Source organism: Acartia tonsa, chromosome 14, assembly GCF_053477335.1.
Source record: "Acartia tonsa isolate MP-2025a chromosome 14, ASM5347733v1, whole genome shotgun sequence".
Taxonomy (NCBI): Eukaryota; Metazoa; Arthropoda; class Copepoda; order Calanoida; family Acartiidae; genus Acartia; species Acartia tonsa.
Genome location: NC_137273.1, coordinates 20,826,979 through 20,853,054, shown reverse-complemented (window position 1 = coordinate 20,853,054; position 26,076 = coordinate 20,826,979). Strand labels below are relative to the sequence as shown.

Here is a 26,076-nt window from a genome sequence, read left to right as displayed (position 1 = left end):
CTTGAGGCTAATAACAGGATCGATATTTACTTTAATGATATTTTAAGATGTCCTCTGGGTGGATACTTGAGGCTAATAACAGGATATTTACCTTAATGATATTTTAAGATGACCTCTGGGTGGATACTTCAGGCTAATAACACACTGAACATGTTCCAAATATCTCACCTGTAATACAAATAATTTGGCAATGGATATATCATTACTTGGATATTACACCAGATTTTCATGTTTTCTAAAAAAGTAAAACACGCAGCGGGCTAAAATAACGAATCCCACCTTTCACCCCCTTTACCCCATTCCCTCCCCTCCTACTGGATGAACGAATTAACCAATAAAAGAGTTCCAGTTTATAAAGGTAAATTGAAAACAATTTTTCCCTTGTCATAATATCCACGAATATTCTACATCCATTACTTTGGAAACACTATTCCAAAAATGTTTTTTTAAAAACTTTGTCCTCCCACTGATAAAGTTAGATTTAATACAGCTTATGAGATTAGTACAAATATGCAAGCCATGGCTTTTAGTAAGTATTTTTCTCACCTTATTAATCATATTATCACAGCCATCAGTTATCATACTAACATTTACGAACATCCCCCGAGACTTCGGCAAAACCTGAAATTTTAATTCATAGTAGCGCAAGCAACTCTATAACTGAGGCCTGTCCGTCTGTCCTTCCATCCGAGAACGTTAACCAAATTAGATTTTCATTAATGCTATAAAAATAGAGGTTTGATTTTTTAGTGTGGATTCCCGTAACCATAGGGCATACAAAAATAAGAAATATTTTGCAATTAGTGAAAGAAGTAAAAATTAAGAATAGATTGGAGGGAGTAATGCTCACTAGCCACTGTGAGGGAAACTACCCCTATCCTACCTTTTGAACATCTTCTACATTAGTTTGACAGATATGCTGAGATGGAACTGTTTTCCATTTTGTTGCCAGTTTCACTAAAGCAGTGCCATCTAGTAGGCCATATCCGAACTAAAATAAAGTATACTAGTTTATAGAATAGTATAGATATAGTGCAGTGCTCCCTAGTAGGCCATATCCGAACTAAAATAAAGTATACTAGTTTATAGAATAGTATAGATATAGTGCAGTGCTCCCTAGTAGGCCATATCCGAACTAAAATAAAGTATACTAGTTTATAGAATAGTATAGATATAGTGCAGTGCTCCCTAGTAGGCCATATCCGAACTAAAATAAAGTATACTAGTTTATAGAATAGTATAGATATAGTGCAACTGAAGTGCCATTTAACAGGCCATATCCGATCTAAAAAAACAGTATATCATATATGTAATATTCATATGCTTAACTCATGCTGGGGGGGATAACCACTTTGGGCTACCCATTACCCAATATTCATATCCTAAAGTATTAAAAAGCTACCCCCTTTGTTTGAGATTTATTTGAAAGATGAAAATATTGTATTGTTTGTTGTGTTTTTCTTTTAAAAATGTAAAAAATTCAATTTGAGGTGAACACAAATTCTTAGAACATTTTTCTGTTGACAATTTGGTGATTTCACTCAAATCTATAATTTGACTGCCTACCCCCCACCCCCCTTCCCTGATTTATGATTTCTGATGAAAAAAATTATTCATTGCCAACACTGGAGGCTCTAACCCTACAGGGCTCTCCCAATGGGGCTGTACTAACATTAACCTAACCTATCCTAACTAAAATAAGCCTCAAATATTTTTTTTATTGAAACAGTTCATTTGTGGTACAGATGCAACATATAGGAAACTTCTGACATTTCTCTTCAGTTAAATGCAGTGTTTTCAATGTTTTACATTTTTCTTATTAAAACCAATTTAAAGGTATGCGAGTTGAGTTCATCTGCTGTCCATTGCGTTATTTGGAAATTTGATTATTTAGTGTAAATGTGAAGATAACCTTTATTATTGTCGAGTATCTATATCTTTTGATATGGGATTCACCTGTAGATGTCCCTAATCAATAAGTAACTCACAAAAACCTAATCAGACGCGTGGATAGTTTATGTGATTCTTGAGGGGTTTGGGAAAATGGGGAACTCCCACCATATTTTTTGTCTTATTGGTTTATATACACCCCCTAAAACCCATCTAAACCCTTCAACCACTAAACCAATTTTTGCCATAAAATTTATTTACCTTATGACTAAAGTTTCGTCCAACTGAATTCACCTCCCATCCTAAAAAAATAATTCTTTTATAGAATTAAATAGATGTCTAACTGTCACTGTAGCTCAAAATCTCACTAACTTCTTGACCGATAGGTTTTTACTTTACAGTAAAGCTTCTTTAGGTCTAAAGAAGCTTTATAAGTATCTTAGGGGGTGGGTACTTCTACCAACACAAGATAAACTGCTTCTAAATAAAAAAAATATAAGTGAAGGGTCGACTTACCCCTTCCTCCCTCTCCCTCAGTTCCCAATTGGTCTCTAGGAGCAGAGCCTCTAGAATCTTTATATATCAATATACTGAAGACCCAGGGATTTTAATGAATCAGACAAAAGACGATAAACTGATGTTCACCACCAATATGATAAAACAAAATTTTGTCGATAAAAATTAATAGTCAAAAAGTTTGGATACTGCTTCTTTGTGACAACCAAACAAGATTTAATAGAAAAGTTCCTAAAACTTTGGATACCAGTAAAAATTACTGTCCAATGTGCACATAAGGTACATCAAACACTTTGCTAATGTCAAAGTGACAAACATTATAGAAAAGAAAGAATTAACTAAAAATCTAAGTATGAGATAAAGGACAAAGATAAATTTCACTGTTAATCAAAGTTGTTTTAACACGAAATGTTATTCATTTACAAAAACGTTTGGTACTTTAATCAAATTTTGATATGGTGGTTACAAACTAGCAGTGTCCAAACAGTTCCACCTTTTATTTCCAGAATTAAGAATTAAATTATCGCCTGACATAGCAGGAGTAGTTACCAACCGGTTTTATGTCTCAATGATAGAGTATTACTTGTATAGACTCCCAATATTGAATATTATCGCCTGACATAGCAGCAGTAGTTACCAACCTGTTTCATGTCTCAATGGTAGAGTATTACTTATATAGACTACCAAATATTGAATATTATCGCCTGACATAACAGCAGTAGTTACCAACATGTCTCAATGATAAGAGTATTACTTGTGTAGACTACCAAATATTGAATATTATCGCCTGACATAACAGCAGTAGTTACCAACCTGTTTCATGTCTCAATGGTAGTGTATTACTTGGGTAGACTACCAAATATTGAATATTATCGCCTGACATAACAGCAGTAGTTACCAACATGTCTCAATGATAGAGTATTACTTGTGTAGACTACCAAATATTAGATATTATCGCCTGACATAGCAGGAGTAGTTACCAACCTGTTTCATGTCTCAATGGTAGAGTATTACTTGTATAGACTACCAAATATTAAATATTATCACCTGACATAGCAGGAGTAGTTACCAACCTGTTTCATGTCTCAATGGTAGAGTATTACTTGTATAGACTACCAAATATTGAATATTATCGCCTGACATAGCAGGAGTAGTTACCAACCTGTTTCATGTCTCAATGGTAGAGTATTACTTGTATAGACTACCAAATATTGAATATTATCGCCTGACATAGCAGGAGTAGTTACCAACCTGTTTCATGTCTCAATGATAGAGTATTACTTGTATAGACTACCAAATATTGAATATTATCGCCTGACATAACAGCAGTAGTTACCAACCTGTTTCATGTCTCAATGGTAGAGTATTACTTGTATAGACTACCAAATATTGAATATTATCGCCTGACATAACAGCAGTAGTTACCAACCTGTTTCATGTCTCAATGGTAGAGTATTACTTGTATAGACTACCAAATATTGAAAATTATCGCCTGACATAGCAGGAGTAGTTACCAACCTGTTTCATGTCTCAATGGTAGAGTATTACTTGTATAGACTACCAAATATTGAAAATTATCGCCTGACATAGCAGGAGTAGTTACCAACCTGTTTCATGTCTCAATGGTAGAGTGTTACTTGTATACACTACCAAATATTGAATATTATCGCCTGACATAGCAGGAGTAGTTACCAAACTGTTTCATGTCTCAATGGTAGAGTATTACTTGTATAGACTACCAAATATTGAATATTATCGCCTGACATAGCAGGAGTAGTTACCAACCTGTTTCATGTCTCAATGGTAGAGTATTACTTGTATACACTACCAAATATTGAATATTATCGCCTGACATAGCAGGAGTAGTTACCAAACTGTTTCATGTCTCAATGGTAGAGTATTACTTGTATAGACTACCAAATATTGAATATTATCGCCTGACATAGCAGGAGTAGTTACCAACCTGTTTCATGTCTCAATGGTAGAGTATTACTTGTATAGACTACCAAATATTGAATATTATCGCCTGACATAGCAGGAGTAGTTACCAATCTGTTTCATGTCTCAATGATAGAGTATTACTTGTAAAGACTACCAAATATTGAATATTATCGCCTGACATAGCAGGAGTAGTTACCTACCAGTTTCATGTCTCAATGGTAGAGTATTACTTGTATAGACTACCAAATATTAGATATTATCGCCTGACATAGCAGGAGTAGTTACCAATCTGTTTCATGTCTCAATGGTAGAGTATTACTTGTATAGACTACCAAATATTGAATATTATCGCCTGACATAGCAGGAGTAGTTACCAACCTGTTTCATGTCTCAATGGTAGAGTATTACTTGTATAGACTACCAAATATTGAATATTATCGCCTGACATAGCAGGAGTAGTTACCAACCTGTTTCATGTCTCAATGATAGAGTATTACTTGTATAGACTACCAAATATTGAATATTATCGCCTGACATAACAGCAGTAGTTACCAACCTGTTTCATGTCTCAATGGTAGAGTATTACTTGTATAGACTACCAAATATTGAATATTATCGCCTGACATAACAGCAGTAGTTACCAACCTGTTTCATGTCTCAATGGTAGAGTATTACTTGTATAGACTACCAAATATTGAATATTATCGCCTGACATAGCAGGAGTAGTTACCAACCTGTTTCATGTCTCAATGGTAGAGTATTACTTGTATAGACTACCAAATATTGAAAATTATCGCCTGACATAGCAGGAGTAGTTACCAACCTGTTTCATGTCTCAATGGTAGAGTATTACTTGTATAGACTACCAAATATTGAAAATTATCGCCTGACATAGCAGGAGTAGTTACCAACCTGTTTCATGTCTCAATGGTAGAGTGTTACTTGTATACACTACCAAATATTGAATATTATCGCCTGACATAGCAGGAGTAGTTACCAACCTGTTTCATGTCTCAATGGTAGAGTATTACTTGTATAGACTACCAAATATTGAATATTATCGCCTGACATAGCAGGAGTAGTTACCAACCTGTTTCATGTCTCAATGGTAGAGTATTACTTGTATAGACTACCAAATATTGAATATTATCACCTGACATAGCAGGAGTAGTTACCAACCTGTTTCATGTCTCAATGGTAGAGTGTTACTTGTATAGACTACCAAATATTGAATATTATCACCTGACATAGCAGGAGTAGTTACCAACCTGTTTCATGTCTCAATGGTAGAGTGTTACTTGTATAGACTACCAAATATTAAATATTATCGCCTGACATAGCAGGAGTAGTTACCAACCTGTTTCATGTCTCAATGGTAGAGTATTACTTGTATAGACTACCAAATATTAAATATTATCGCCTGACATAACAGCAGTAGTTACCAACCTGTCTCATGTCTCAATGGTAGAGTATTACTTGTATAGACTACCAAATATGAAATATTATCGCCTGACATAACAGCAGTAGTTACCAACCTGTCTCATGTCTCAATGGTAGAGTATTACTTGTATAGACTACCAAATATTAAATATTATCGCCTGACATAGCAGGAGTAGTTACCAACCTGTTTCATGTCTCAATGGTAGAGTATTACTTGTTTAGACTACCAAATATTAAATATTATCACCTGACATAGCAGGAGTAGTTACCAACCTGTCTCATGTCTCAATGGTAGAGTATTACTTGTAAAGACTACCAAATATTAAATATTATCACCTGACATAGCAGGAGCAGTTACCAACCTGTTTCATGTCTCAATGGTAGAGTATTACTTGTATAGACTACCAAATATTGAATATTATCGCCTGACATAGCAGGAGTAGTTACCAACCTGTTTCATGTCTCAATGGTAGAGTATTACTTGTATAGACTACCAAATATTGAATATTATCGCCTGACATAGCAGGAGTAGTTACCAACCTGTTTCATGTCTCAATGGTAGTGTATTACTTGTGTAGACTACCAAATGTTGCATGTCTCTCCATGTTAATGCAGGGTTAGCCTCTGTTTTTATATCAACTTATTTGATAAACCGATTTTATCTACATTATTGGGATAGGCCACCAGTTTAAGGGGACCGAACAGTTTTATAAGTTTTCAAATTCTTTGGCTTAATAACTTAGGGGACATTTATTAAATTTGAGTGGTTGGTTCATTAAGTTCTTTATTTGTCCAAACGTTTCAATTCAAATTGTAATCTACAGAAGGTATTATTTTGTGTATCATCATTGGGGCTGTATATCAATTTATCGGCCATTGTCTTATCTCGTTAAAACCCATAATGAAAAGGCTATTACTGACTGAAACATTAATAAAAAGAACTGAGGTGGATTCTTAAAAAACTCACTGTTTCACTAAAATTAGTGAGGCTTGCTCAAAATTTTTGTGAAAAATCCTCAAAAATCGCATTAAAAATCTAAAAAATTAAACAAAATCTTATGTTAATAACCATTTTATAATTTTATTAAATTTTTGTAGATTTTTTATGCGATTTGGAGGATTTTTCACAAAAATGTTAGCGAGCCACACTGATTTTAGTGAGGCAGTGAGCCAAAAAGTTTTTTTTTAAGAATCCTCCTCTGAATAGTAGCTACCTACGCTTTTAATGATTAAAGTATGTACAAGAAGAAATCTCAAGGGATAAGAAAATTAACAATCAATTGACGTACATCCTTAATGATGACAAACAAAATTACCCTTATGTAGATTAGATTATTGTCTGATAAGATGTTGCTTGAACCAACCAATCAAGATTTTGATCAAACTAAATAGAAATAGTATTTTATAATACTTTGGATACCAAAATAATTTACAGTCCAATGTCCCCTCCTTCCTTAATTAGACTAAAATAGCATTATTCAATTCAGCTTATCATTGAATATACTAAAGATAATTTGGCAACATATAAATTCAACAATACGATAATGAACAAGGATGACAACATAAAAAAGTAGCGAAGCACAAAAAAATTATGGATGGAGTTCGGACAAGCAAATGTTTAAATCAAGAATAGAGATTATTTTTTTAAAAAAATACATAACATTGTTTATTTTTATATCTATCTTTTATAGCATGACTGACAGACCGACGGACGAAGTTGATTACTTATTTTATGCTCATCAGTATAGGAAACAAAAAGTTATTCACTCACAGCGTTACGGGCTGACGAACTGACTGTGTACTATAAAGTAGCTTCGCTTCTAAGAATGAGCTATCAAATTAAGAATTCTCGAAAAGTTATAGTACGAAATTCAGCCATAGGTAGCCTTTAATATTTTGTGGGGAAGGTAATAGTGTTATATGGAGGTTAAAAAAGATACCCTTTTATATTTCAGTTGCGTGTGTTAGGGGGGAGTATAGGAGAGTCGACACTCCCCTTTAAGTTGAAATTTGGAAGGCCTGCCTTCTCCTTTTTGCATTCCCTATTGGTATCACAGCCCCCTGGTGAATTGCTGTGCACGCCACTGCATTTAATTCAATTTTTTTACTGTTTCGTAACCTATATTTGCCATTGAATTAAACTTGTTTATGTACATAAAACTTATTCATATTTAAAAATTATTTTCTACATTCACATAAACCTGTACTGAGTATAAGTTTAAATGTAAATAATTTTATTAAACTTAAATATACATTTCAATATTCAAGTTCAAATATATCAGTATATAGACGTCCAAGAGTGGGGGGTAAAGGAGTGTTTACCCTACTTAAACTTTGAAATCTCTCATTTTACCCCTTTAAAACTTTTTATAAAATTACATTAAATAACACCCTCAAAGCTTTGAAAACCCTTCATTACTCCATCAAAAATAAAAAGCATAGATGTCTCTTTATCAGTACGCTATCACTTCGAGAGAGATTATATAGTCCTTTGATAAGTACTTTTTTTGTCTTACTTATGTGAATATTATTAACCTTTTTATTATACTAAAATTAATCAATCATCTTACTGCTAGTTTGTGATTATTTATGTAAAATGTATGTATGTCTCTTTTTATGTAAAATATTTCATTTCAATATTGACAGATATAGAGCATCACATAAAGTTAAAATTTTTGTTGTAAGTGGACCGATCAAGCATTGATCCAGCTTGCAATAAAAATGAGTTTCTTTTAAACATCGCAAAAATATAAAATTTATTAATTGTTTGCTCTGCTTAATTAACACTGACCGATTTCCACCACCCCCTCCCCCCTTATGCACCCCAAGAGGCATCTAGAGGTGTAGCTGTGAAAGTTAAATCTCAAATAGAGTTGACTATATTCCTAGAGCCAGAGCAAGAACGCCCGCAGCCAGCGGAGCGGAGGCAGATGTTCCAGTGTGTCCTGACGTGCAGAGCCGGTTCTTTCTCAACCTTAACAAATGAAAAGTTGTATTTATAAAAGCGTATCTTTTACACCAGTCCGTTAATTTTGGCATGTTTAAATTGTCCAAACGATTTCAAACTATGCATGATGATTCCTGTAATAGTTAGGTACAATTTAAAAAGTCCGTAGAAAGAGAGCTTTCCCATATTTACCCTTTGACCAATTAATTTATCGACCATCTTTCTTTTACATCGCAGCAATAATGTACCTTGCATCTTGATCCACAGTTGTGATACTGGCGTCCTGTCCAGGCGTTCCAGAGCTGTAGGTTGTTGCCAGGGTGCTGGAACATTCCTCTAGGTACCAGGGCTTCAACCCTCCCTGAATATAGATAGATATATATAGGCTGATGCTAGGTCCAGGGAAAGTAATAACAAGAGAAATTGTTCCTAAAAATTATTCACTTGTTTCTCCCCCCCCCCCCACAAATATTTTTTTAAAAACTAAAATTTAAAGTGGATGACATTTCACCCCAATTAACCCCCCCCCCCGGGCCCTCCCCCATTTATCAAGAACACTTGCTAATAAATATTTTTTGTTATTTTTCCTATGTTGGATGAACAAATTGTCCCATCCCCTTGAAAATATATCGAGATTGATCTAAGAAAAGTTACTCAACCCCAAAACCCAACCCCCATAGAGTCTAAAGGAGAAGCCATCAGTTTATTAATATAACAAACTTTACTAGTCAATATCTTGTAAAAAAAAGAGCATGTTTTGTTATTTGCGAGGATTTTAAGGGATAAGAAAAAAAACGATAAAGTGATATGCATACACAATGATAATAAACAAATTTTTTCCTTCTGTAGATTAAAGTTATTGTCTAAAAGTTATGACACTATAAATTTGGAACCAACATATTAGGATTGAATAAAAGTACCCAAAGTTTTTGAATCAACTAAAAGGAAAACGTTGTAAAACTTTGGGAACCAGTGTAATTTGCAGTCCAATGTTTCCTCCTTCCCTGGTTATTTGTCTTGAGTTTATTTTTCTTGTATCCTATACTGTAAACACAGGGAAAAAGGAATCAATCAATATAAAATTTGAGTATGGTCTCTTTTGTGACAATGCCTCTTAAGGGGCGTTTCGTCGTATTTTCACATTAACTTTTCCCCTATTTCTAGCCCCTGCAAGTGGGCTCTAACCCTGCGGGGCAATCACCTAACGAAACCTAAAATGACCTATCGAAAGCTACTGTGAAAATCGAAGAAACGCCCCTTAAGAGGCGTTGCCACGAAAGGGACTATACCCTAAAATTTATTTATAATTACCATTTCATTTTTTGTCTATTTAAAAAGCAGTAAGGGAATTGGACATTGGAAAGTAAATTAATTATATTGGTACTCAAAGTTTTATAAACACAACCTCTCATTCGTTGTCTTTAAAAACTTAATAGTTTCAAGCTAGCAGTATTAAAACTTTTGAACCAATAAATTTAACCTACTGAAGTGATAATTTTGTTAATCAATAATGGGAATGTACATCTAAATATTTAAGATTCCTGGGGAAAAGTTATCATTAATCATGCGAGGAAAAGACCATCCCTTTGTCCACTGTGGAATGTAATATTTTTTTTCTGCTTTGCCCAATACATATCTTCTCATACCTTACATTGTAAAACATTGTTATTACATTCTTTTACTTTTGTTACCAACATGTATCTTTTTTCTCTTTAAAAAATATAGTAAAACTATTTTCACATTTTCACTAAAACTATAAGAAAAAAAAAATACATTTTTCATCTACTCTCAAAATTGACAACATATTTTAAAGCTTGCTAATTTTAATTTTGTCGCTGATAAATTGAGCACTATTTGTACATATTTACAGTATGATTATTGTTATTTAAGTATAAATGAGATAAAAATTACACCTCTAAGTTTGCAATAAGTCAAAAAAGTGCGCCAAATTTTACTTGCATTGTTTAAGATATTGAGAGGTTGATTAAGGTAGAAATTTGTTGTAACATTTTTGGTTTGCATTAATAATAACACACAAAATATACCCAAAATATAAAAACTTGAATAAATCTGTATATCTACAGATGTTAAAAAGAATTTTAACAATTTTTATATATTTAAAATTTACATTTACCTACAGTGTGTTTCATTTATTTTTGTGTCCCTTATGTCCATTACAGTACAATACAAGAGTAAATCTCAAAATTTGCATTAAATACATAAGCACACAAATTGTACCTGTGTTGCAGAAGAGATAGAGAGGGTATAAACACTGTTTGTATTTTCATAACATTACAATTACTTTCAGTATTTTGTATTTATTTTGATGTGTCTTATGTCGGTCCATTACAGTGCAATACAAGTAAATCTCAAAATTTGCATCAAATATAAAAGATCTCAAATTGTACCTGTGTCGCAGAAGAAATGGAGAGGGTGTAAACACTGTTTGTATATCCATCACAGTTGCAGTTATCAGTATGTCGTCCTCCATTCCCACTAGCCCACACAAATATTGACCCCTAAAAACAATTTATTATCTTTATGTGCAAATGATTTAAAAGAGAAAATGGCAACAAATGCCTTTTTCATCTTATAATACAAAAGTTGCAAGTCCTGTTTCAGCAAAGAACTAATTATCACAATGTTTAAAGAATCATTTTTAGCTGTTGTTAACCAGTTTACTATTTAGACATTTAACATCCCTGGTTTCTTATACTTTCACAAACAAATATAAGTGAGCATATTTTATAACCGCTTAATTTGAGAATACCTTTACCTCTCTGTCTCTCCTTCAACGTTCATATTTTATAAACGCTCAATTTAATATTATCCCTTGCCTCCAACTCTCCCTTCAAGGTGCATATTTTATATATTTGCTTAATTTGAGAATACCCACTATCTCTCTGTTTCTCTCCTTTATAGTGCATATGTTATGATGATAGCAGAGAAAATGTGATATCTTGCGATCGTACGACGCATCATAGGCAATAGTATCTAAATTTTTACGTTTTATGACTTTTGTCCAACCCTCATATAAAATTCAGGGAAGGGTCCTACACCCTCCTTATAAAATACGAACATTATATTTTATTATCGCTAAATTTAAGAATATCCCTTACCTTTCCGTCTCGTCCCTTTGAAATACCATTAGTGAAAGCCTTGCTCGCCAGGGGACCAGGTCCGTCAACTGTTTTACCTGTAAAAAAATAAAATTTGAAATAAGAACGAATATGTACAATTTAAGGAATAAAGTAAAATATCAAAATAAAAGGGTATAGTTTCTTTCTTGGCGATTCGTCGTGTTTTAAAAGTAGCTTTTGAGAAGTTTTTTAGGTTAGGTTAAGTGATTGTCACGCAGTGTTAGGCATTTGGCCCTGTAGGGTTAGAGCCCCCCGAAATATTTTACTTATATTTAAAATAGTTTTGAGTTAATTAGCAAAAGATATACTTTGAAACAATTAACGTTTGTAATTTTTACATTTGTAATTTTAGTCTTGAAGCTATATATACATATGATTTTTCCTTTCAAGATAAAATCATACACATTTTTTCTATGACCTGTCCCTACATCCTTGATAGCACAATTATATAATACACCAAAAGATAAATTAACATAAAAATGTGTAAAAACGTGTAAATTTGTGGCTCATTTTTGGTCTGTTTTAAATGCATTAAAATGCAATGTACTAAAAAATTATTGAAAACTATGAAGAATTGTCTGTCTGTGTGAAAATTGCAATGTTTGTTTTTAGCTAATTTAAACTATCCTTCAAAAATAGCCTTAAACCTGTTGGTTTAATGCATACAAATTTTTGCACAGTGGTTTGTAACAAATTAACAGTCATAAACCCATTTACTGATATCCATAGTTTATAAAGAGTTATCTTACTCAGTGGCAAAAAAAAACTTTGGATATCTTTACTTAATTTTGATTAGTTATTTCCAAAACTTTCAGCCAATTGTTTAAATCTACAGAGGGAGTATTTTTATTTATTCAACATTATGATTTATATCATTCACTGTCTTATCCCTTAAGAACGCTGCCTATATCTTACTTTGCCTATGCTAAAAAAAAGCTTATATAATCTTTTTCTAATAAATATTGCATCATCATAAAAACAAATTTTAAGATTTGAATATTCATGTGAAATATTACTTTAAAAGATTTCCAAATCAAACCAATCTAAGTTTTTAAAAACAAATTTTACAGAATAATTATGTAAGTCAGGTGTCTTAAAGGATAATTGTAATATCACAAATCGATGTAAATGACCATTGATGATAAACAAATTACTATTTTTAAAAGGTTTGAAATATTGGTTAAAAAGTTAGAAAACACAAGACAAAATTAAAAGATTACCCAAAGTTTTTGAGCCATTAAATAAAATAATGTAGTAATTAAACTTTGGGTACCAGTGTAACTTTCAGTCAAGTGTCCCCTTCCCCTTCCTTCCTGATAACAATTACAAAATAGTTGTTATAACCCAGAGGGTCAGAAGGATATGATTCTAGGACAGTGGACAAAATAATGTAACTTCTCCCGGTCATACGCCGTCATGCGTCATGTTGAAAGGGTTACGCAAATTTCAGATCCCAGATTTCGCAATTTGAGAAAAACTTATCTTTATATTATAGCGAAATAAATAATCTTGCAAGCATCGCTTTTATCTTATAGAGAAAAGTAGTAAATTCAATAGTTAAACCTGAGATCTAAAATCTACGTCACCCTTACCACATGACGCATGACCGCTACGATCGCGAGAAATGGCATTATTTGGTTCTCTATCGATAAGAAATCTCAAATTCTTAGACTAGAACTAAGGCATCACGTAAACCCCTTGTGCATTTGTTTATACACTTTATGTACTTGAAAGATTTAAAAATATATCAAAATAAACTTAAAGTGATGAAAATAAGATTACTATGAAGATTTAAAGATTATTACACAGCACTTTTGTAACTATATTTCTCTATTAAACTTACTATAAAGTAGAAATAACTTTAATTGGTTTTGGCGACCTCAATTTATTCCAGTATGAAAATGGTAAGAAGTTTGTCTTTCTGTTAATCTCCTAGCTTGCCGGGATGGACTTTGCCACAACTCCAAAAAGACTTTTTAGACTTATAGATTTGTTCCATGTACTTTTTTACTTTTAGTTACTTTAAGGAAACTTAAGCATTATCTATACTCATAATCTTTATATAAAAGTAACAGAATGTTCTTAGTTACAACTTAAAAATAACAATTTAGTTATGATCACATGGATATATTTTGTATTGCCATATTTTTCTACTTTGAAACATTTATGGTTATTACCTGTGTATGTTTTTACAATAGAGTCAATAATATTCGAGGTCTTTCTTTATTTTATTGTTTAAAAAATCAGTTTTAAAATGATTTAACCTCAAAAAGGTCGCCTGTGTTTAAATCAATCACTTTAAATATTTCTTTAGTTAAATACCGCGTTTGCGCTTTTGATTAAATTGACAACTGGAAATAAAAAAGTAAATTCATTTTTCAATTGCTGCGCTATGTGAGAAAAATATCATATTTTTAAAATATCATTTTTGTTATATTTTTAGAGAAAAAAAACATAGGGTAAACTAAGTATAATAAAAGCACACCTAGGAGATTTATAATATACAATTTATTTTTATAATAGAGATATAAGAATAGATATTCAAATTTCAAATCATTATTAGAAATTTTATAAATTTTTTGGTGCTTTCCCACAAAATACCCATTGAGCACTAATCTATTTCTGAAAAAATCGAAATTAAAATTGACCATTGGGAAAAAATATACTCGCCTCTCATTGGTTATTTTATCGTATGGCGTCATTTTTTTATGCCATTTTGCGCTGTCTCGTTTTACAGGTCCTTAGAGAAGAGAGTGGGAGAGAGACAGAGAGAGAGACAGAGAGAGAGAGAGACAGAGATAGGGGGAGAGAGAGAGAATGAAATGAGAACATAGAATATAAGAATGGTGAAATACGTCTCTATATCCTTTACCTTTATAATTCTCATAAATAAAATGTCTTACTACCAAGGAGGTGGGGACATTAAATGTAAATATAAATGGTACCCAAAGTTTTATAATCTTATTCGTTGTTACAAAACTTTGGGTACTTTTATTAACTTGGGATTGGTTTCTTCCAAAATAATTTTTAATCTAAAGAAAAGGTAATTTTGTTCCTCATCTTTGGGGATGTACATAAATTTATTGTTTATTGTCTTTTCCCTTAAGATCCCTGATTACTACCGGCTCACACTTAGACAAATTTATATTTATTGAAATAATTGCTTTATATAATATATATAGAGAGTAATCTTATAAAAGCCTAGAGTCTAGGATAAAACTTTAATATAGAGATATTAAATTGAATCATTTAATATAAAAAAGATTATACAATTAATGACAATTACACTTTATTAGAGAATTAATAGCTTCTTCCATAGCCTCTAGGGGTAGTGGGTTATCCAACCCTCCATATTTTTAAAACAAAAAAGAAAGCTAAATTTTTGTAGGTTGCGTGTGGTTACGCACCGCACCTCTAAGTAGCAAAAAACATGCCCTCGATTGATAATAAACTTTATTAGAAAATGTTAAACGATCTTTCCAGACGAAATCCTAGCTGGCATACTAATAAGTGTCCATTATTAAAAACATCTTAGAACAACTTGGAATTAGAACTAAATAGTCTAGGATATATAAATTTTGATAATTAATTATAAAACAGTTAGGTTACTTCATATTTATCGCATCGTATTATAGACTGTTTTTCGCTTGAAAACTTTGGTGGCGCCGAGGGGGCCGCAGGCGCTGGCACGCAAAAAAAATTTGATGATTTAATAGTGGCGTAAAATTTTCTACAATACGATGCGATACAAGGTTTCTAAGAATGACTTAAAACCGGTTTCAAACCAGCGGATTCGAAACCACACTGAAACAAATATTAAATCTTACCGTCATCCTCCGGGCCCCAAGAAGCAGAATAAATATCTGTATGGGCAACACATATTCTTTTATTTTTTTCAGATACAGAATATTTAACGAAAAAGATTTAAGGACAAAATAAAGAAGTCGTTGTAGACTTATAATTAGAACCTATACATCTAGCTAGAGGCCTTTATGATCAACTTGCAATTTTGGTTTAAAAAGAAAAAAAAATTTTCAGGTATCCTCCCCTAAATTAGTTTTGAACCTTCCCTATACCTTATCCGTTAAGCAGTTAGCAAGATCCTACGCTAAAGACAGACAAACAACGTGTTACTTCTAAATAAGGATATGGCATTTGCTTTTTAACATAGGCAATTTGTTTGAAAATTAGGTTAAGCCTATTCTATTTTTTCTATTGAGCTATCTTTGCTTATAATTCTTCTTTTAAGTAAACAATATGTTGTTTTTCCTATATGTGAAGGGTTTAATGAGAGACCTCTAGCTTCAATAGCATCGTTTACTATACCATCAAGCATTCGAACACCTAAAAATAATTGTTTAGGTATCAGTTTGTCTGTATATTTAATTTAGGTATCAGTTTGTTTGTATATATTTAATATCCGTCTGTATTTCTGTCTTTCAATAGGTCTGTCTATTTTTATTTCTGTAATGTAAGCCAGCTTCTCTTTTATATAAGAGGTGCATTATTTGCCAAATGTACCACTTTTCTGCACTACCTCTCCGGTTTTGTTAATACTCTATATTTTGGTCCGGTGGGTCATACAAGGATGCTGGATGGCCAAAAAAAAGTTTCAGAGTCCCTGGATGTCTAGATATCTAGCTATCTATGAAGGTAGGTAACAAAAATGTAAAAAACACCCATTTTTTCACAATTTTAAAAATTAATTTTTTCATCAATCTTACATCCAATCTAAACATTTTATACACCAAAATGATCGTCTATTCATGTAAAAAGCGCACATCATGCTATTTTGGCCAAAACTCTAATTTTACAGGGTGTCCAACAAAAAGTGTATTTTGGATATCTAGCATAATACCCAAAATACCTGTCCGAATAAAATCATTTTTTTGGCTTAAATCCTGTGTTTTATCTGTGTGCATATGTGGTATATAACGGTTCGGACCACCCGGGACTTAAGGTTGTCAAATTTCACTTTGGGACACCCTGTAAATGTGATTTTTGCGTCTGTAGAGCTAAAACTTGGTCCAAATTGGCTATTTTTTTTTAAATTACTCTAATATGTGTCTTATTATGTTTGGCCATAGTGTTTTCTGACCAGATCAATTTTTTCATATTTTTTGGACACCCTGTATTTTCAAAAAAAGAGAAAACATTTTTTTTTCTTTTTTTTTTCTATTTTTAAGTTACTTAAAACTGTCATATAGATACAGATTTTGACTAATAACAATAATATTTGCCTATTTTACAATTTTTTACACTTTTGGGACACCCTGTGCATGTTTTTGAAAAATGATGGTTTTTGCCCATTTTTGGGGGAAGGAGTCGTTTTAGGGCCATAGACTATTTCTTCATTTTTGTAGAACTTTTCAAGACACATCATTGCAAAAACCGAACCGTTTTGCCGTTATTCACCGCCAAAGGCGGAATTTTTTACGTTTTTTGCTGTTCCAGAGGTTATAATGGGCATTTGTGGTAAGAAGACGTTGATTTATCAAGATAACTGTGAAATACTTTTATTTAGGCATATTAATTTACTAAATTTCATGTGAAGTAAATTTTTTTGTATATCCAACCGATTTTTGTCAAAAGGAATTTCAAATGCACATGATTTATGTTTCTTTTATCACTTATGTTATAGCAATTATTTATGTTATATTCACTTCATTTTCTTGTTTTAACAATTGAAATCCATCTCGACGAAAAACGGTTAGCTGCACAAAAAATTTTACTTAATATGAAATTTAGTAAATTAAATTACCTAAATAAAAGTATTTAAGAGGGATCTTGATAAATCAACGTTTTTTTTACCACAAATGCCCATTACAACCTCCAGAACGGCAAAAACGTCAAAAAATTCCGCCTTTGGCGGTGAATAACGGCAAAACGGTTCGGTTTTTGCGGTTTTCGCATAAATAACAAATGATGTGTCTTGAAATGAAGAAATAGTCTATGGCCCTAAAACGACTCCTTCCCCCCAAAAATGGGCAAAAACCATCATTTTTCAAAAACATACACAGGGTGTCCCAAAAGTATAAAAAATTGTAAAATAGGCAAATATTATTGTTATTAGTCAAAATCTGTATCTATATGACAGTTTTAAGTAACTTAAAAATAGAAAAAAAATAAAAAAAAAAAAATGTTCTCTTTTTTTGAAAAAAGAGGGTGTCCAAAAAATATGAAAATATTGATCTGGTCAGAAAACACTATGGCCAAACATACTTAGACACATATTAGAGTAATTTGAAAAAAATAGCCAATTTGGACCAAGTGTTAGCTCTACAGACGCAAAAATTACATTTACAGATATATAGATAGCTAGATATCTAGACATCCAGGGACTCTGAAACTTTTTTTTTGGCCATCCAGCATCCTTGTATGACAAAACGGACCAAAATATAGAGTATTAACAAAATCTGAGAGGTAGTGCAGAAAAGTGGTACATTTGGCAAATAATGCACCAAGACTGTTGTCTGTTTTTCTGTCTACAATGAAAGTCTGTAATGTAAATCTGCCTGTCTGTTTTCATTTGTTTAATGTAAGTCAGTCTGTCTGTCTCTTATCTAATGTCTGTCTGTCTGTTTGTCCTTTTCTTGTCTGTAGTATAAGTTGTCTGACTGTTCTTTTTCTGTGATGTAAGTCTATCTATCTATATATACCTCCAATGCTAGCATTGTAAGCAATGCCAACTCCACAGACATCATTGAAAGCAACGGCAGCTACTTCTCCTGCGCACCTAAAAAAAGGTAAATAGATAGATAAAACACAGTTGCTCAAAATAAAAACTTAGTTTGGTAGGGTGGGTGGGGCTATATGTCTCCCCCCCCCCCCCCCAATTCCCCATGGAATAGAATTACCTTGTTCCATGTTTATTATCTCCATTATCCTGAGGCATTGGATCATCATCATCATTGTTTATATCCTGAATATTGATATCTATTTAGTATAATTCTATGTTTATTAACTCATTTATCTTGAGGCATGAACTATGAACTATAATTTAAATAATGTATTTATTATTAATGGATCTTACACCAGATTATCATGTACAATAATAAAATGAAACTTGTTGTTGGCTAAAATAACAATTTCCTCCATCCACCCCCTTTACCCCATCCCCTCCTCCCCTCCTATTAGATGAACGAACTGACCAATAAGTGATGTCCATGTTAGGAACCCCTGTTTTCCCCTGTCATGATATCCAGGTATATTCTATACTAAAGTATGTTATATTTTAGTTTGTGATGAACTTAAATAACTTTTTGACTTTTTTCCCATTTGTCGAAGGCTAGCTTTTTATCAAGTAGTATATAGTAATCCGTTACACTAAATGTGATTGTCTTGATTCTTTTTACAGATAAATATATGATTGATTTTTTTGTTTGAATACATTATTTTTTAAATTTATATAGTTACCATAAATTAAAGTACTTTATTTCACCTATAAAGAATTATATTTAAAAGTTTTATGCAAAGCAAACACCCACAAAATGAACTTTATGAATCCAGCTCCAAAAGTTGTAAACTATTGCAGTGATCTAAAGGGATAAGACACTGGCAGATTAATTGGTTTACATCCCAAATGATGATACACAGAATTACCCTTTCTGTGCCAACCAATTAAAATTCAATAAAAGTCTTCAAAGTTGTTAAGCCAATGAATAAGAAAACGTTATTATATAAAACTTTGGGGACTAGCGTAATAAACAGCCCAATGTCCCCTCCGTTCCTGAAACTATTGAATTTATATGAACCAAATACTCATATTTAACAATACTAAACCCCAAATTATGAAGGTGTTTAAACAGTAAAGCTATCCTTTTATATTAAGTAGCAAGGGTTTTCTGTCTGAAGCTTAATATTTCAGTAACTACGAAACCGATTGAGTTCTCAATTTTAAGGAAGCTTAACATGTTCCATTTCCTTATATTTGAAGTATTAGTTTTTTTAGTCTGAAGCTTAAGATCTCAATAACTACTCAGCCGATTGGGTTCTCTACTTGGGGCCTTTTGATGGTTTTATGCTATTTTATCATTAGATTTTGTTCGATGGATAATACAGCAGGTTTTTTATTTCTATTCCCTTTAGGAGTCCTTATCCCGGCAAGGTTACTCTGTACCCAACTTAAAATATCGATAAATAGATTAAAATATCTTTTAAGTCTACATTTGTGATTTTTTTGGATCAAATAGGCAACTAGGATAATTTTGAGAAAAAATGGCAATTTTACATAAACATCTGAAACTATTAATTGAGTGTTAATGTTTAAAATAAATTATTCACAGTTTAATAAGTTAGAACAATGGATATATAATACGTGGATATTGTGTATTTTTAGTCGTTAATTTAAGTTGCTAGTATAGTACTCAGATATTATTATTGGTAATACGTTTCTCGGATCTACTGCAGTTCACGGTAAAATATTGCTGGTAACGAATGTTGCCAAAAATCTATGAATTTGAATCATGCCCGCACTCTGTTTTAAGCGGCATAAGAAGGCCTACGAATAATCTGGAATAGCCATAAATAATTAATGCATAATTATCTCGCAGTGAAGAGAAATGCGCGAAAAAGGTTTATTTTACGCGTTTATTCTTCAGTAAAGCTTTCCCTGTGCATCATGGGATCTTAGCTATTCCATATTATTTGAATGCCTTCTTATACCACATAAAATGGTGTGTGGGTATGATCTGTACGTTCAGCCGTTTGGCAGATTTTTGGCAATATTCGTTACCAGCAATATTTTACTGTAAACTGCAGTAGATCCCGTTTCTGTATGTTCAGGTCAGGGTAGGGGATTGGATAAGGTCATCATGGGGAGGGTATAGTTACATTAGCTAGCTAGGAGAAACATTTTATCAGGATATGCGAGAATCTGTCACAATATCCACATATTCTATATCCATTATTAGAACTAAAGATAATACAAGGTGGGGTTACTAAATTGAGAAATCATAGGGAATAAGACAATGGACGATAATTACGATTACTAAAATTACCCCTTTTGGAAATTTTTGTTTGGTACCAATCAATGCCAATTTAATAAAAGTACCTAGCTTTAGGAGCCAACGAATGAGATAACGTATTTATAAAACTTTGGGTACCAGTGTAATTTTCCCTCCAATATCTGGAGGAGTTGATATGCTTTTGATCAAAATTAATCTTCCTCAAAACTGATTACTTACTTTGGTAACTTTAAATTTTTTTTTGGAGGTGTAAATTATCTATTTCTACCTCATCCCACTTTTGAAATCCAACAAAAAGACAGACGATCATCCAATTACTTTGCAGTATAATTATTTTTTTTGTATATTATATATCACCATTATAAAGCAGGGATCTCAAGGGATAAGACAATGAACAATAAACTTATGTCCTTCCTCGATGATGATAAACAAAGTTAGCACTTCCGTAAACAGAAATTATTGTTGTAAAGCTTGGACGATACTAGGTTGCACCAACCAACCAAAAGAAGATTCAATGAAAGCACCCAAAGTATAGGAGAGTTTTTTAAAACTTTGGGTACCTGTGTAATTTACATTCCAATGCCCCTCCCATCGTGATCCTAAAGACAATTAAAGTCTGGAAACTAACTAATCATTAAATATGCAATTATACAAACTTGTTAATCATATTATGGAATTAAAACAATTATCACCATATTAATTTAATTCCTGGTTTAAAGACAATACTCAAAGTACATGATTAATACCCAGAGATATAAGTAATAAGACAATATGGCCGATAAATTGATGTACATTTCTAAATGATGAAATACAAAATCATCCCTTCTGAAAATTACAAATAATGGTTGAAACCAGAGTTGCGGAGTCGTTTGATTTTGGTGCGACTCCAGTTCCGGCTCCGCGGAGCCGTCTGTGATGGTGACGGCTCCGGATTTGGCTCCGGCTCCGACCTAAATCAAGAAAAACTCGACATATTTTTACCCACGCCTATTTTTGACTTTTGAAGGTTTTAAAAGTTCAATTTTTGATAAAAATGGACTTGAAAAACTTACAAGGGGCATTTGCACATGACAAAACAGAGTTACCAAATTATATTTTATAAAAAAAATCTCTTTATTTATCTAGTACGGAGCCGGAGCCGTTTTTTAACGAAAATTACGGCTCCGGCTCCAGCAAAATATGGCGGCTCCACAGCTTCCGGCTCCGCAACACCGGTTGAAACCTTTGAACACTTTACTTAATAAACCAACCATTCAGGATTCTTAATAGTCTCCAAAGTCGTAGAGTCAAAGAATAAAACGTTAATTTAAAACTTTGGGGACCAGTGTAATAAACAGTCCGTTGTCCCCTCTCTTTCTCTTGATAATACCTCTGGGGAAGGTAGGTAAATGGATATAGAATACGTTGATATTGTGACAAGAGAATTTTTGTCGTCAATTTAGGTTGCTAATATGGTCCTCAAATATTAGTCAATACGTTCCTTTAAGGTCAGGGCCGAGAGAGGATGGGGTAAAGTCATAAGAAGAGATGTTGGTATCGTTATATTAGCCAGCTGGGAGAAACATTTTATCAGGGTATGCGAGAATCTCTCAAAATATCCACGTATTCTATCCATTGTTGGTAGATTACAACGTAGAACCAGTCATTTATAGTAGGTCCTTAACTAGACCGGCAACCCCTTTGATTGTACGATCATTGTCTGGAAGTCAAAACTGTTCATGGCAATCAGTTGAGCATGTTTCTGGCCAAGGCAATACCCATACTATTATTATTACTGTCGCGAATATTACAAATAGCAGCAGTAGGTACAACTTTTAGCTTCTTTAATTATAACGAGATTCGAACCAATCATGCCTTAATATACGATATTTTTTTTCTTCTGTTTTATCATCTGTTTTTTGGGAAGAGTAACTACACCCTGTTGTAGAAATAGTCCCTAGAAAAAAAACATTTACTTTCCCCCTAAAATTATGTTTCTCTAGAACTGGTTTTTAAGGCAATGGGTTTAGCCTCTACCCACATTCTTCTATCTATATTTTAAATATTAGATTCTAGGGACGAAGCCGCTAGCATTAATATTAAAGTAAAATAAAAATTCGCTTCAAAATTAATTTCATACATACACTTTGTTATACAGTGCCTACATAAAATTAATTAAATTAGTAATCATAGTACATGTACATTGTACTAAATACTAAATACTAAATTTTATGCCAAAAATTAAATTATTTTCATTTTATATCATGTATTTTATCAGTAAATTACAATAATTTAAGTTTTTTTTTAATATTTTGTATACAAATCTTAATTTTGTTTTAAATATATTGAGGTTGGGTTGGGTTATATTGGATACGGGGTAGCCCCGTAGGGTTAGGTCCCAAAGGCATTGGAAAAACTACACCCCCCCCCCCCTAAAAAATTAAATGTAACGCTTTTAGATTGCTATTTCAGTCAAAGCTATTCGAGTAAATTAGAACGACAAGACCTTTACCGTGACGTACGGACACACACTAATTATAGAAAAAATTCGCTTAAAAAATTACCTTTGAAGCAAGTTTATCATAGTTGGCTGCAAGGTCTGGGTGATTGTGCTAAAAAAATAATAAAAACGTAAAAACTTATTTATCGCATCGTATTATATATATACATAGATTCTTTACACAGAAATTAAAATGAAAAATTAAAAGATATAAACCAGTTTTGTTAGACCTGAGGGGCCAAAGGCCCGGGCTAACATGACTGGTTTTAATTTCATGATTTTTATTTTAATATTCGTAGAAATTGTCTGTAATACGATGCTCTACATGACTTTTCGGTATGGCTGAGAAACGGTTCTAATCCAGCGGATATTAATCACTTTCAAAGCCTTACTGTAAAGAATAACAAAGAAAATTCTCTCCCCCCCCCCCCCCGCCAACTTTTTTTAAGTCTAAGAAAAATGGGGATGGGGGAAAGTTGCTGAAAATTGGCCCTAGAACAAAAGAAAAATGCGCCAAAAGGAAGCAGCATATAGTGCCTAATATAATGCCGTCATAAAATACAATTGACCAATGATAGGCCAGCAAACATTTTACTATTTGTCATGTATACTAGCCTATAATTGGTCATTTGAAAAAGCAGCTGAAAAATGTGACTAACCTGAATTCCATCATCAAGAATGGTGACCACAACTCCTTTGCCTGTGAACCCCAATTCCCAGGCTCCCTGGTTAGTTCAACAGTTCTTTATGCACTGTGTTAAACATAGCCAAATTTTGGGAGGGTAAATCCACCCTCCCATGAGAAATTGCTTCTGGAATAAGGGCACCTAGACGCCTATAGGGGTGTAACCGATAGAATCTTTCTATATTATTATTTTTGGGAAAGTTTGAAGGTTAAAGTGCTTTGTTTTGTATCGGGCTAAAAAACACAGGTGGGTTACATGGACGTCCAATGGGGGGAGGATCAAGGGGTGATTATCCCCCCCCCAAAAAAAATTAAAAATTTTGGACGTCCTTGCCTATATTATATAAAGATTATCCCCCCAAATAAAAAAGCTTGGGTAACACAAAACCAGTTCTGGCTATCACATTGTGTATAATATAGGAAACCAAAAATTAAAAGGATGTAGAATACACATCGAAATTATGACAAGGGGAAAATTGTCGTCAATTTAGCTTGCTAACATGGAAGTCGATTATTAGTCAGGTCCTTCATCTAGGGCAGCGGATCGGGTAAATGGCGTGGAAGAGTGGAATCGTTTTTTAACCCGCTACAAGATTTGCTTTTTAGAGAACATGAAATGAAAAATTGTTGCAATATCATAGTAATAACATATCCAGTCGTATAAGTTGGTATTATTTAGAGCACCTAGACAAGGAAGGCATTTGATCGATTTACATCAATAAAAAATACGTATCTATATGCAAGGCGCCAATAGAAATGCAAAAGGTAAATGTAAAGTAAGTATTTAAAATATGTTTCGTTGGATACCACATTTTATTTAAAGGGGACAGCGGGTCAAGTGTCATGTGTGACGTCATCAAAATATGCCTAAAGAGAAGGGTGAGAGGAGAAGTGGAGAGGAAACCCGTAATAAAGAGATGGATATTAGACGTATTTTTATGACGTCACATATGACACTTTTCGTTGTCCCATTTTAAACAAATGTCTTTTTTCAGGTTCAATTGTAGATGTATAGATGCTTATAACATAGAATTAAATAGTAATAAACGAAATTCAAATGTAGAGTAGGTTTGTTATTCAATGAAAAAAAAATGAATAAAAGTATCGAAAAATATTCCAATCAGCTTTTACAACTTTTACCATTTTCTGATCAAAAGAAGGATAAAGAGAAAATTGTTGAATAAGTATTTAGTTTCATTCTCCAGGTGTTAATACAAACACACAAAATTTCTAAAATAGATAAACAGAAGTTCTATATGGCCAATCCGGCCTCATAATCTAGCAGTCGAATCCTTTTGTTTTACATCCCTAAAAGCGAAGCTCAAAAATCAAAAGGAAGGACAAACGTACAATAACTGTTGAGGAATGTCAGAACTTGATAAGCAGAACATTAATTCTTATTTAAAGTCTTATCAAATTGTGCATAAATTTGTTGCGAAATTGCGAAATGCAGGATGCATTAAAAGACAAGACATTCATTTTTAGGATTTGATTATAGAGTTTCCTTGCTTATAACCTTATTACCTTGTTGTCGTAGGAATCATTGTTCCAAACATCTGATGAATAAAATAATTATACCATACAAAAAGATGTTGTCAAAATTAACATGTTTTTAAATGGACGTACGGACTTTCTGGTAACGATTATAGAGTTACAACGCTTTCTGAAGTACATAAATAAATATTTTCTAACGTGATAATAACGTGTAGGAACACCTATAGTTGTTACTGAAGAAGTGGGGAGAGAAAATAATACATATCTATATATTTCTTATATCCATCTTATAATATTTAGACTTTTGACTGATATATTGATAATTCTGTTAAACATTTGAATAATTGTTGATTTAGTGCATGAAAACTTATAAATTGTCAAACCAGCTAGCTTTTTCCCCTGTCATTCATTGGTCAATTCGTTTATCCAATAGGATGGGAGGGAATGGGGTAGATGGGGGAGATCGTTATATTAGCACACAGAAAAGTTTATTTTATTAGAAAATTATGATAATCTGGTGTAAGATCCAAGTAATAATAAATCCATATTATATTGATTGATAGTATAAAGAACTAGTG

The 26,076-nt window shown here is 32.7% G+C and overlaps 1 protein-coding gene across 2 annotated transcripts in view; it reads right to left on the bottom strand.

Annotated features, from left to right (window-relative positions):
* The window catches only part of LOC145306122 (furin-1-like), a 114,557-nt gene that overhangs the window by 38,491 nt on the left and 49,990 nt on the right, over positions 1-26,076 (bottom strand). For both annotated transcript variants that reach the window (XM_080148075.1, XM_080148076.1), the window contains exons 9-23: positions 23,979-24,044; positions 23,384-23,431; positions 18,732-18,796; positions 18,534-18,610; positions 16,146-16,218; positions 15,702-15,739; positions 11,854-11,930; positions 11,143-11,253; positions 8,983-9,095; positions 8,675-8,761; positions 6,328-6,413; positions 2,152-2,192; positions 884-991; positions 547-621; positions 92-168 (exon numbers count right to left, since the gene is read on the bottom strand). In XM_080148075.1, coding sequence (XP_080004201.1) covers positions 92-168; positions 547-621; positions 884-991; positions 2,152-2,192; positions 6,328-6,413; positions 8,675-8,761; positions 8,983-9,095; positions 11,143-11,253; positions 11,854-11,930; positions 15,702-15,739; positions 16,146-16,218; positions 18,534-18,610; positions 18,732-18,796; positions 23,384-23,431; positions 23,979-24,044 — 1,142 coding nt within the window. The remainder of the gene's footprint in view (positions 1-91; positions 169-546; positions 622-883; positions 992-2,151; positions 2,193-6,327; positions 6,414-8,674; positions 8,762-8,982; positions 9,096-11,142; positions 11,254-11,853; positions 11,931-15,701; positions 15,740-16,145; positions 16,219-18,533; positions 18,611-18,731; positions 18,797-23,383; positions 23,432-23,978; positions 24,045-26,076) is intronic.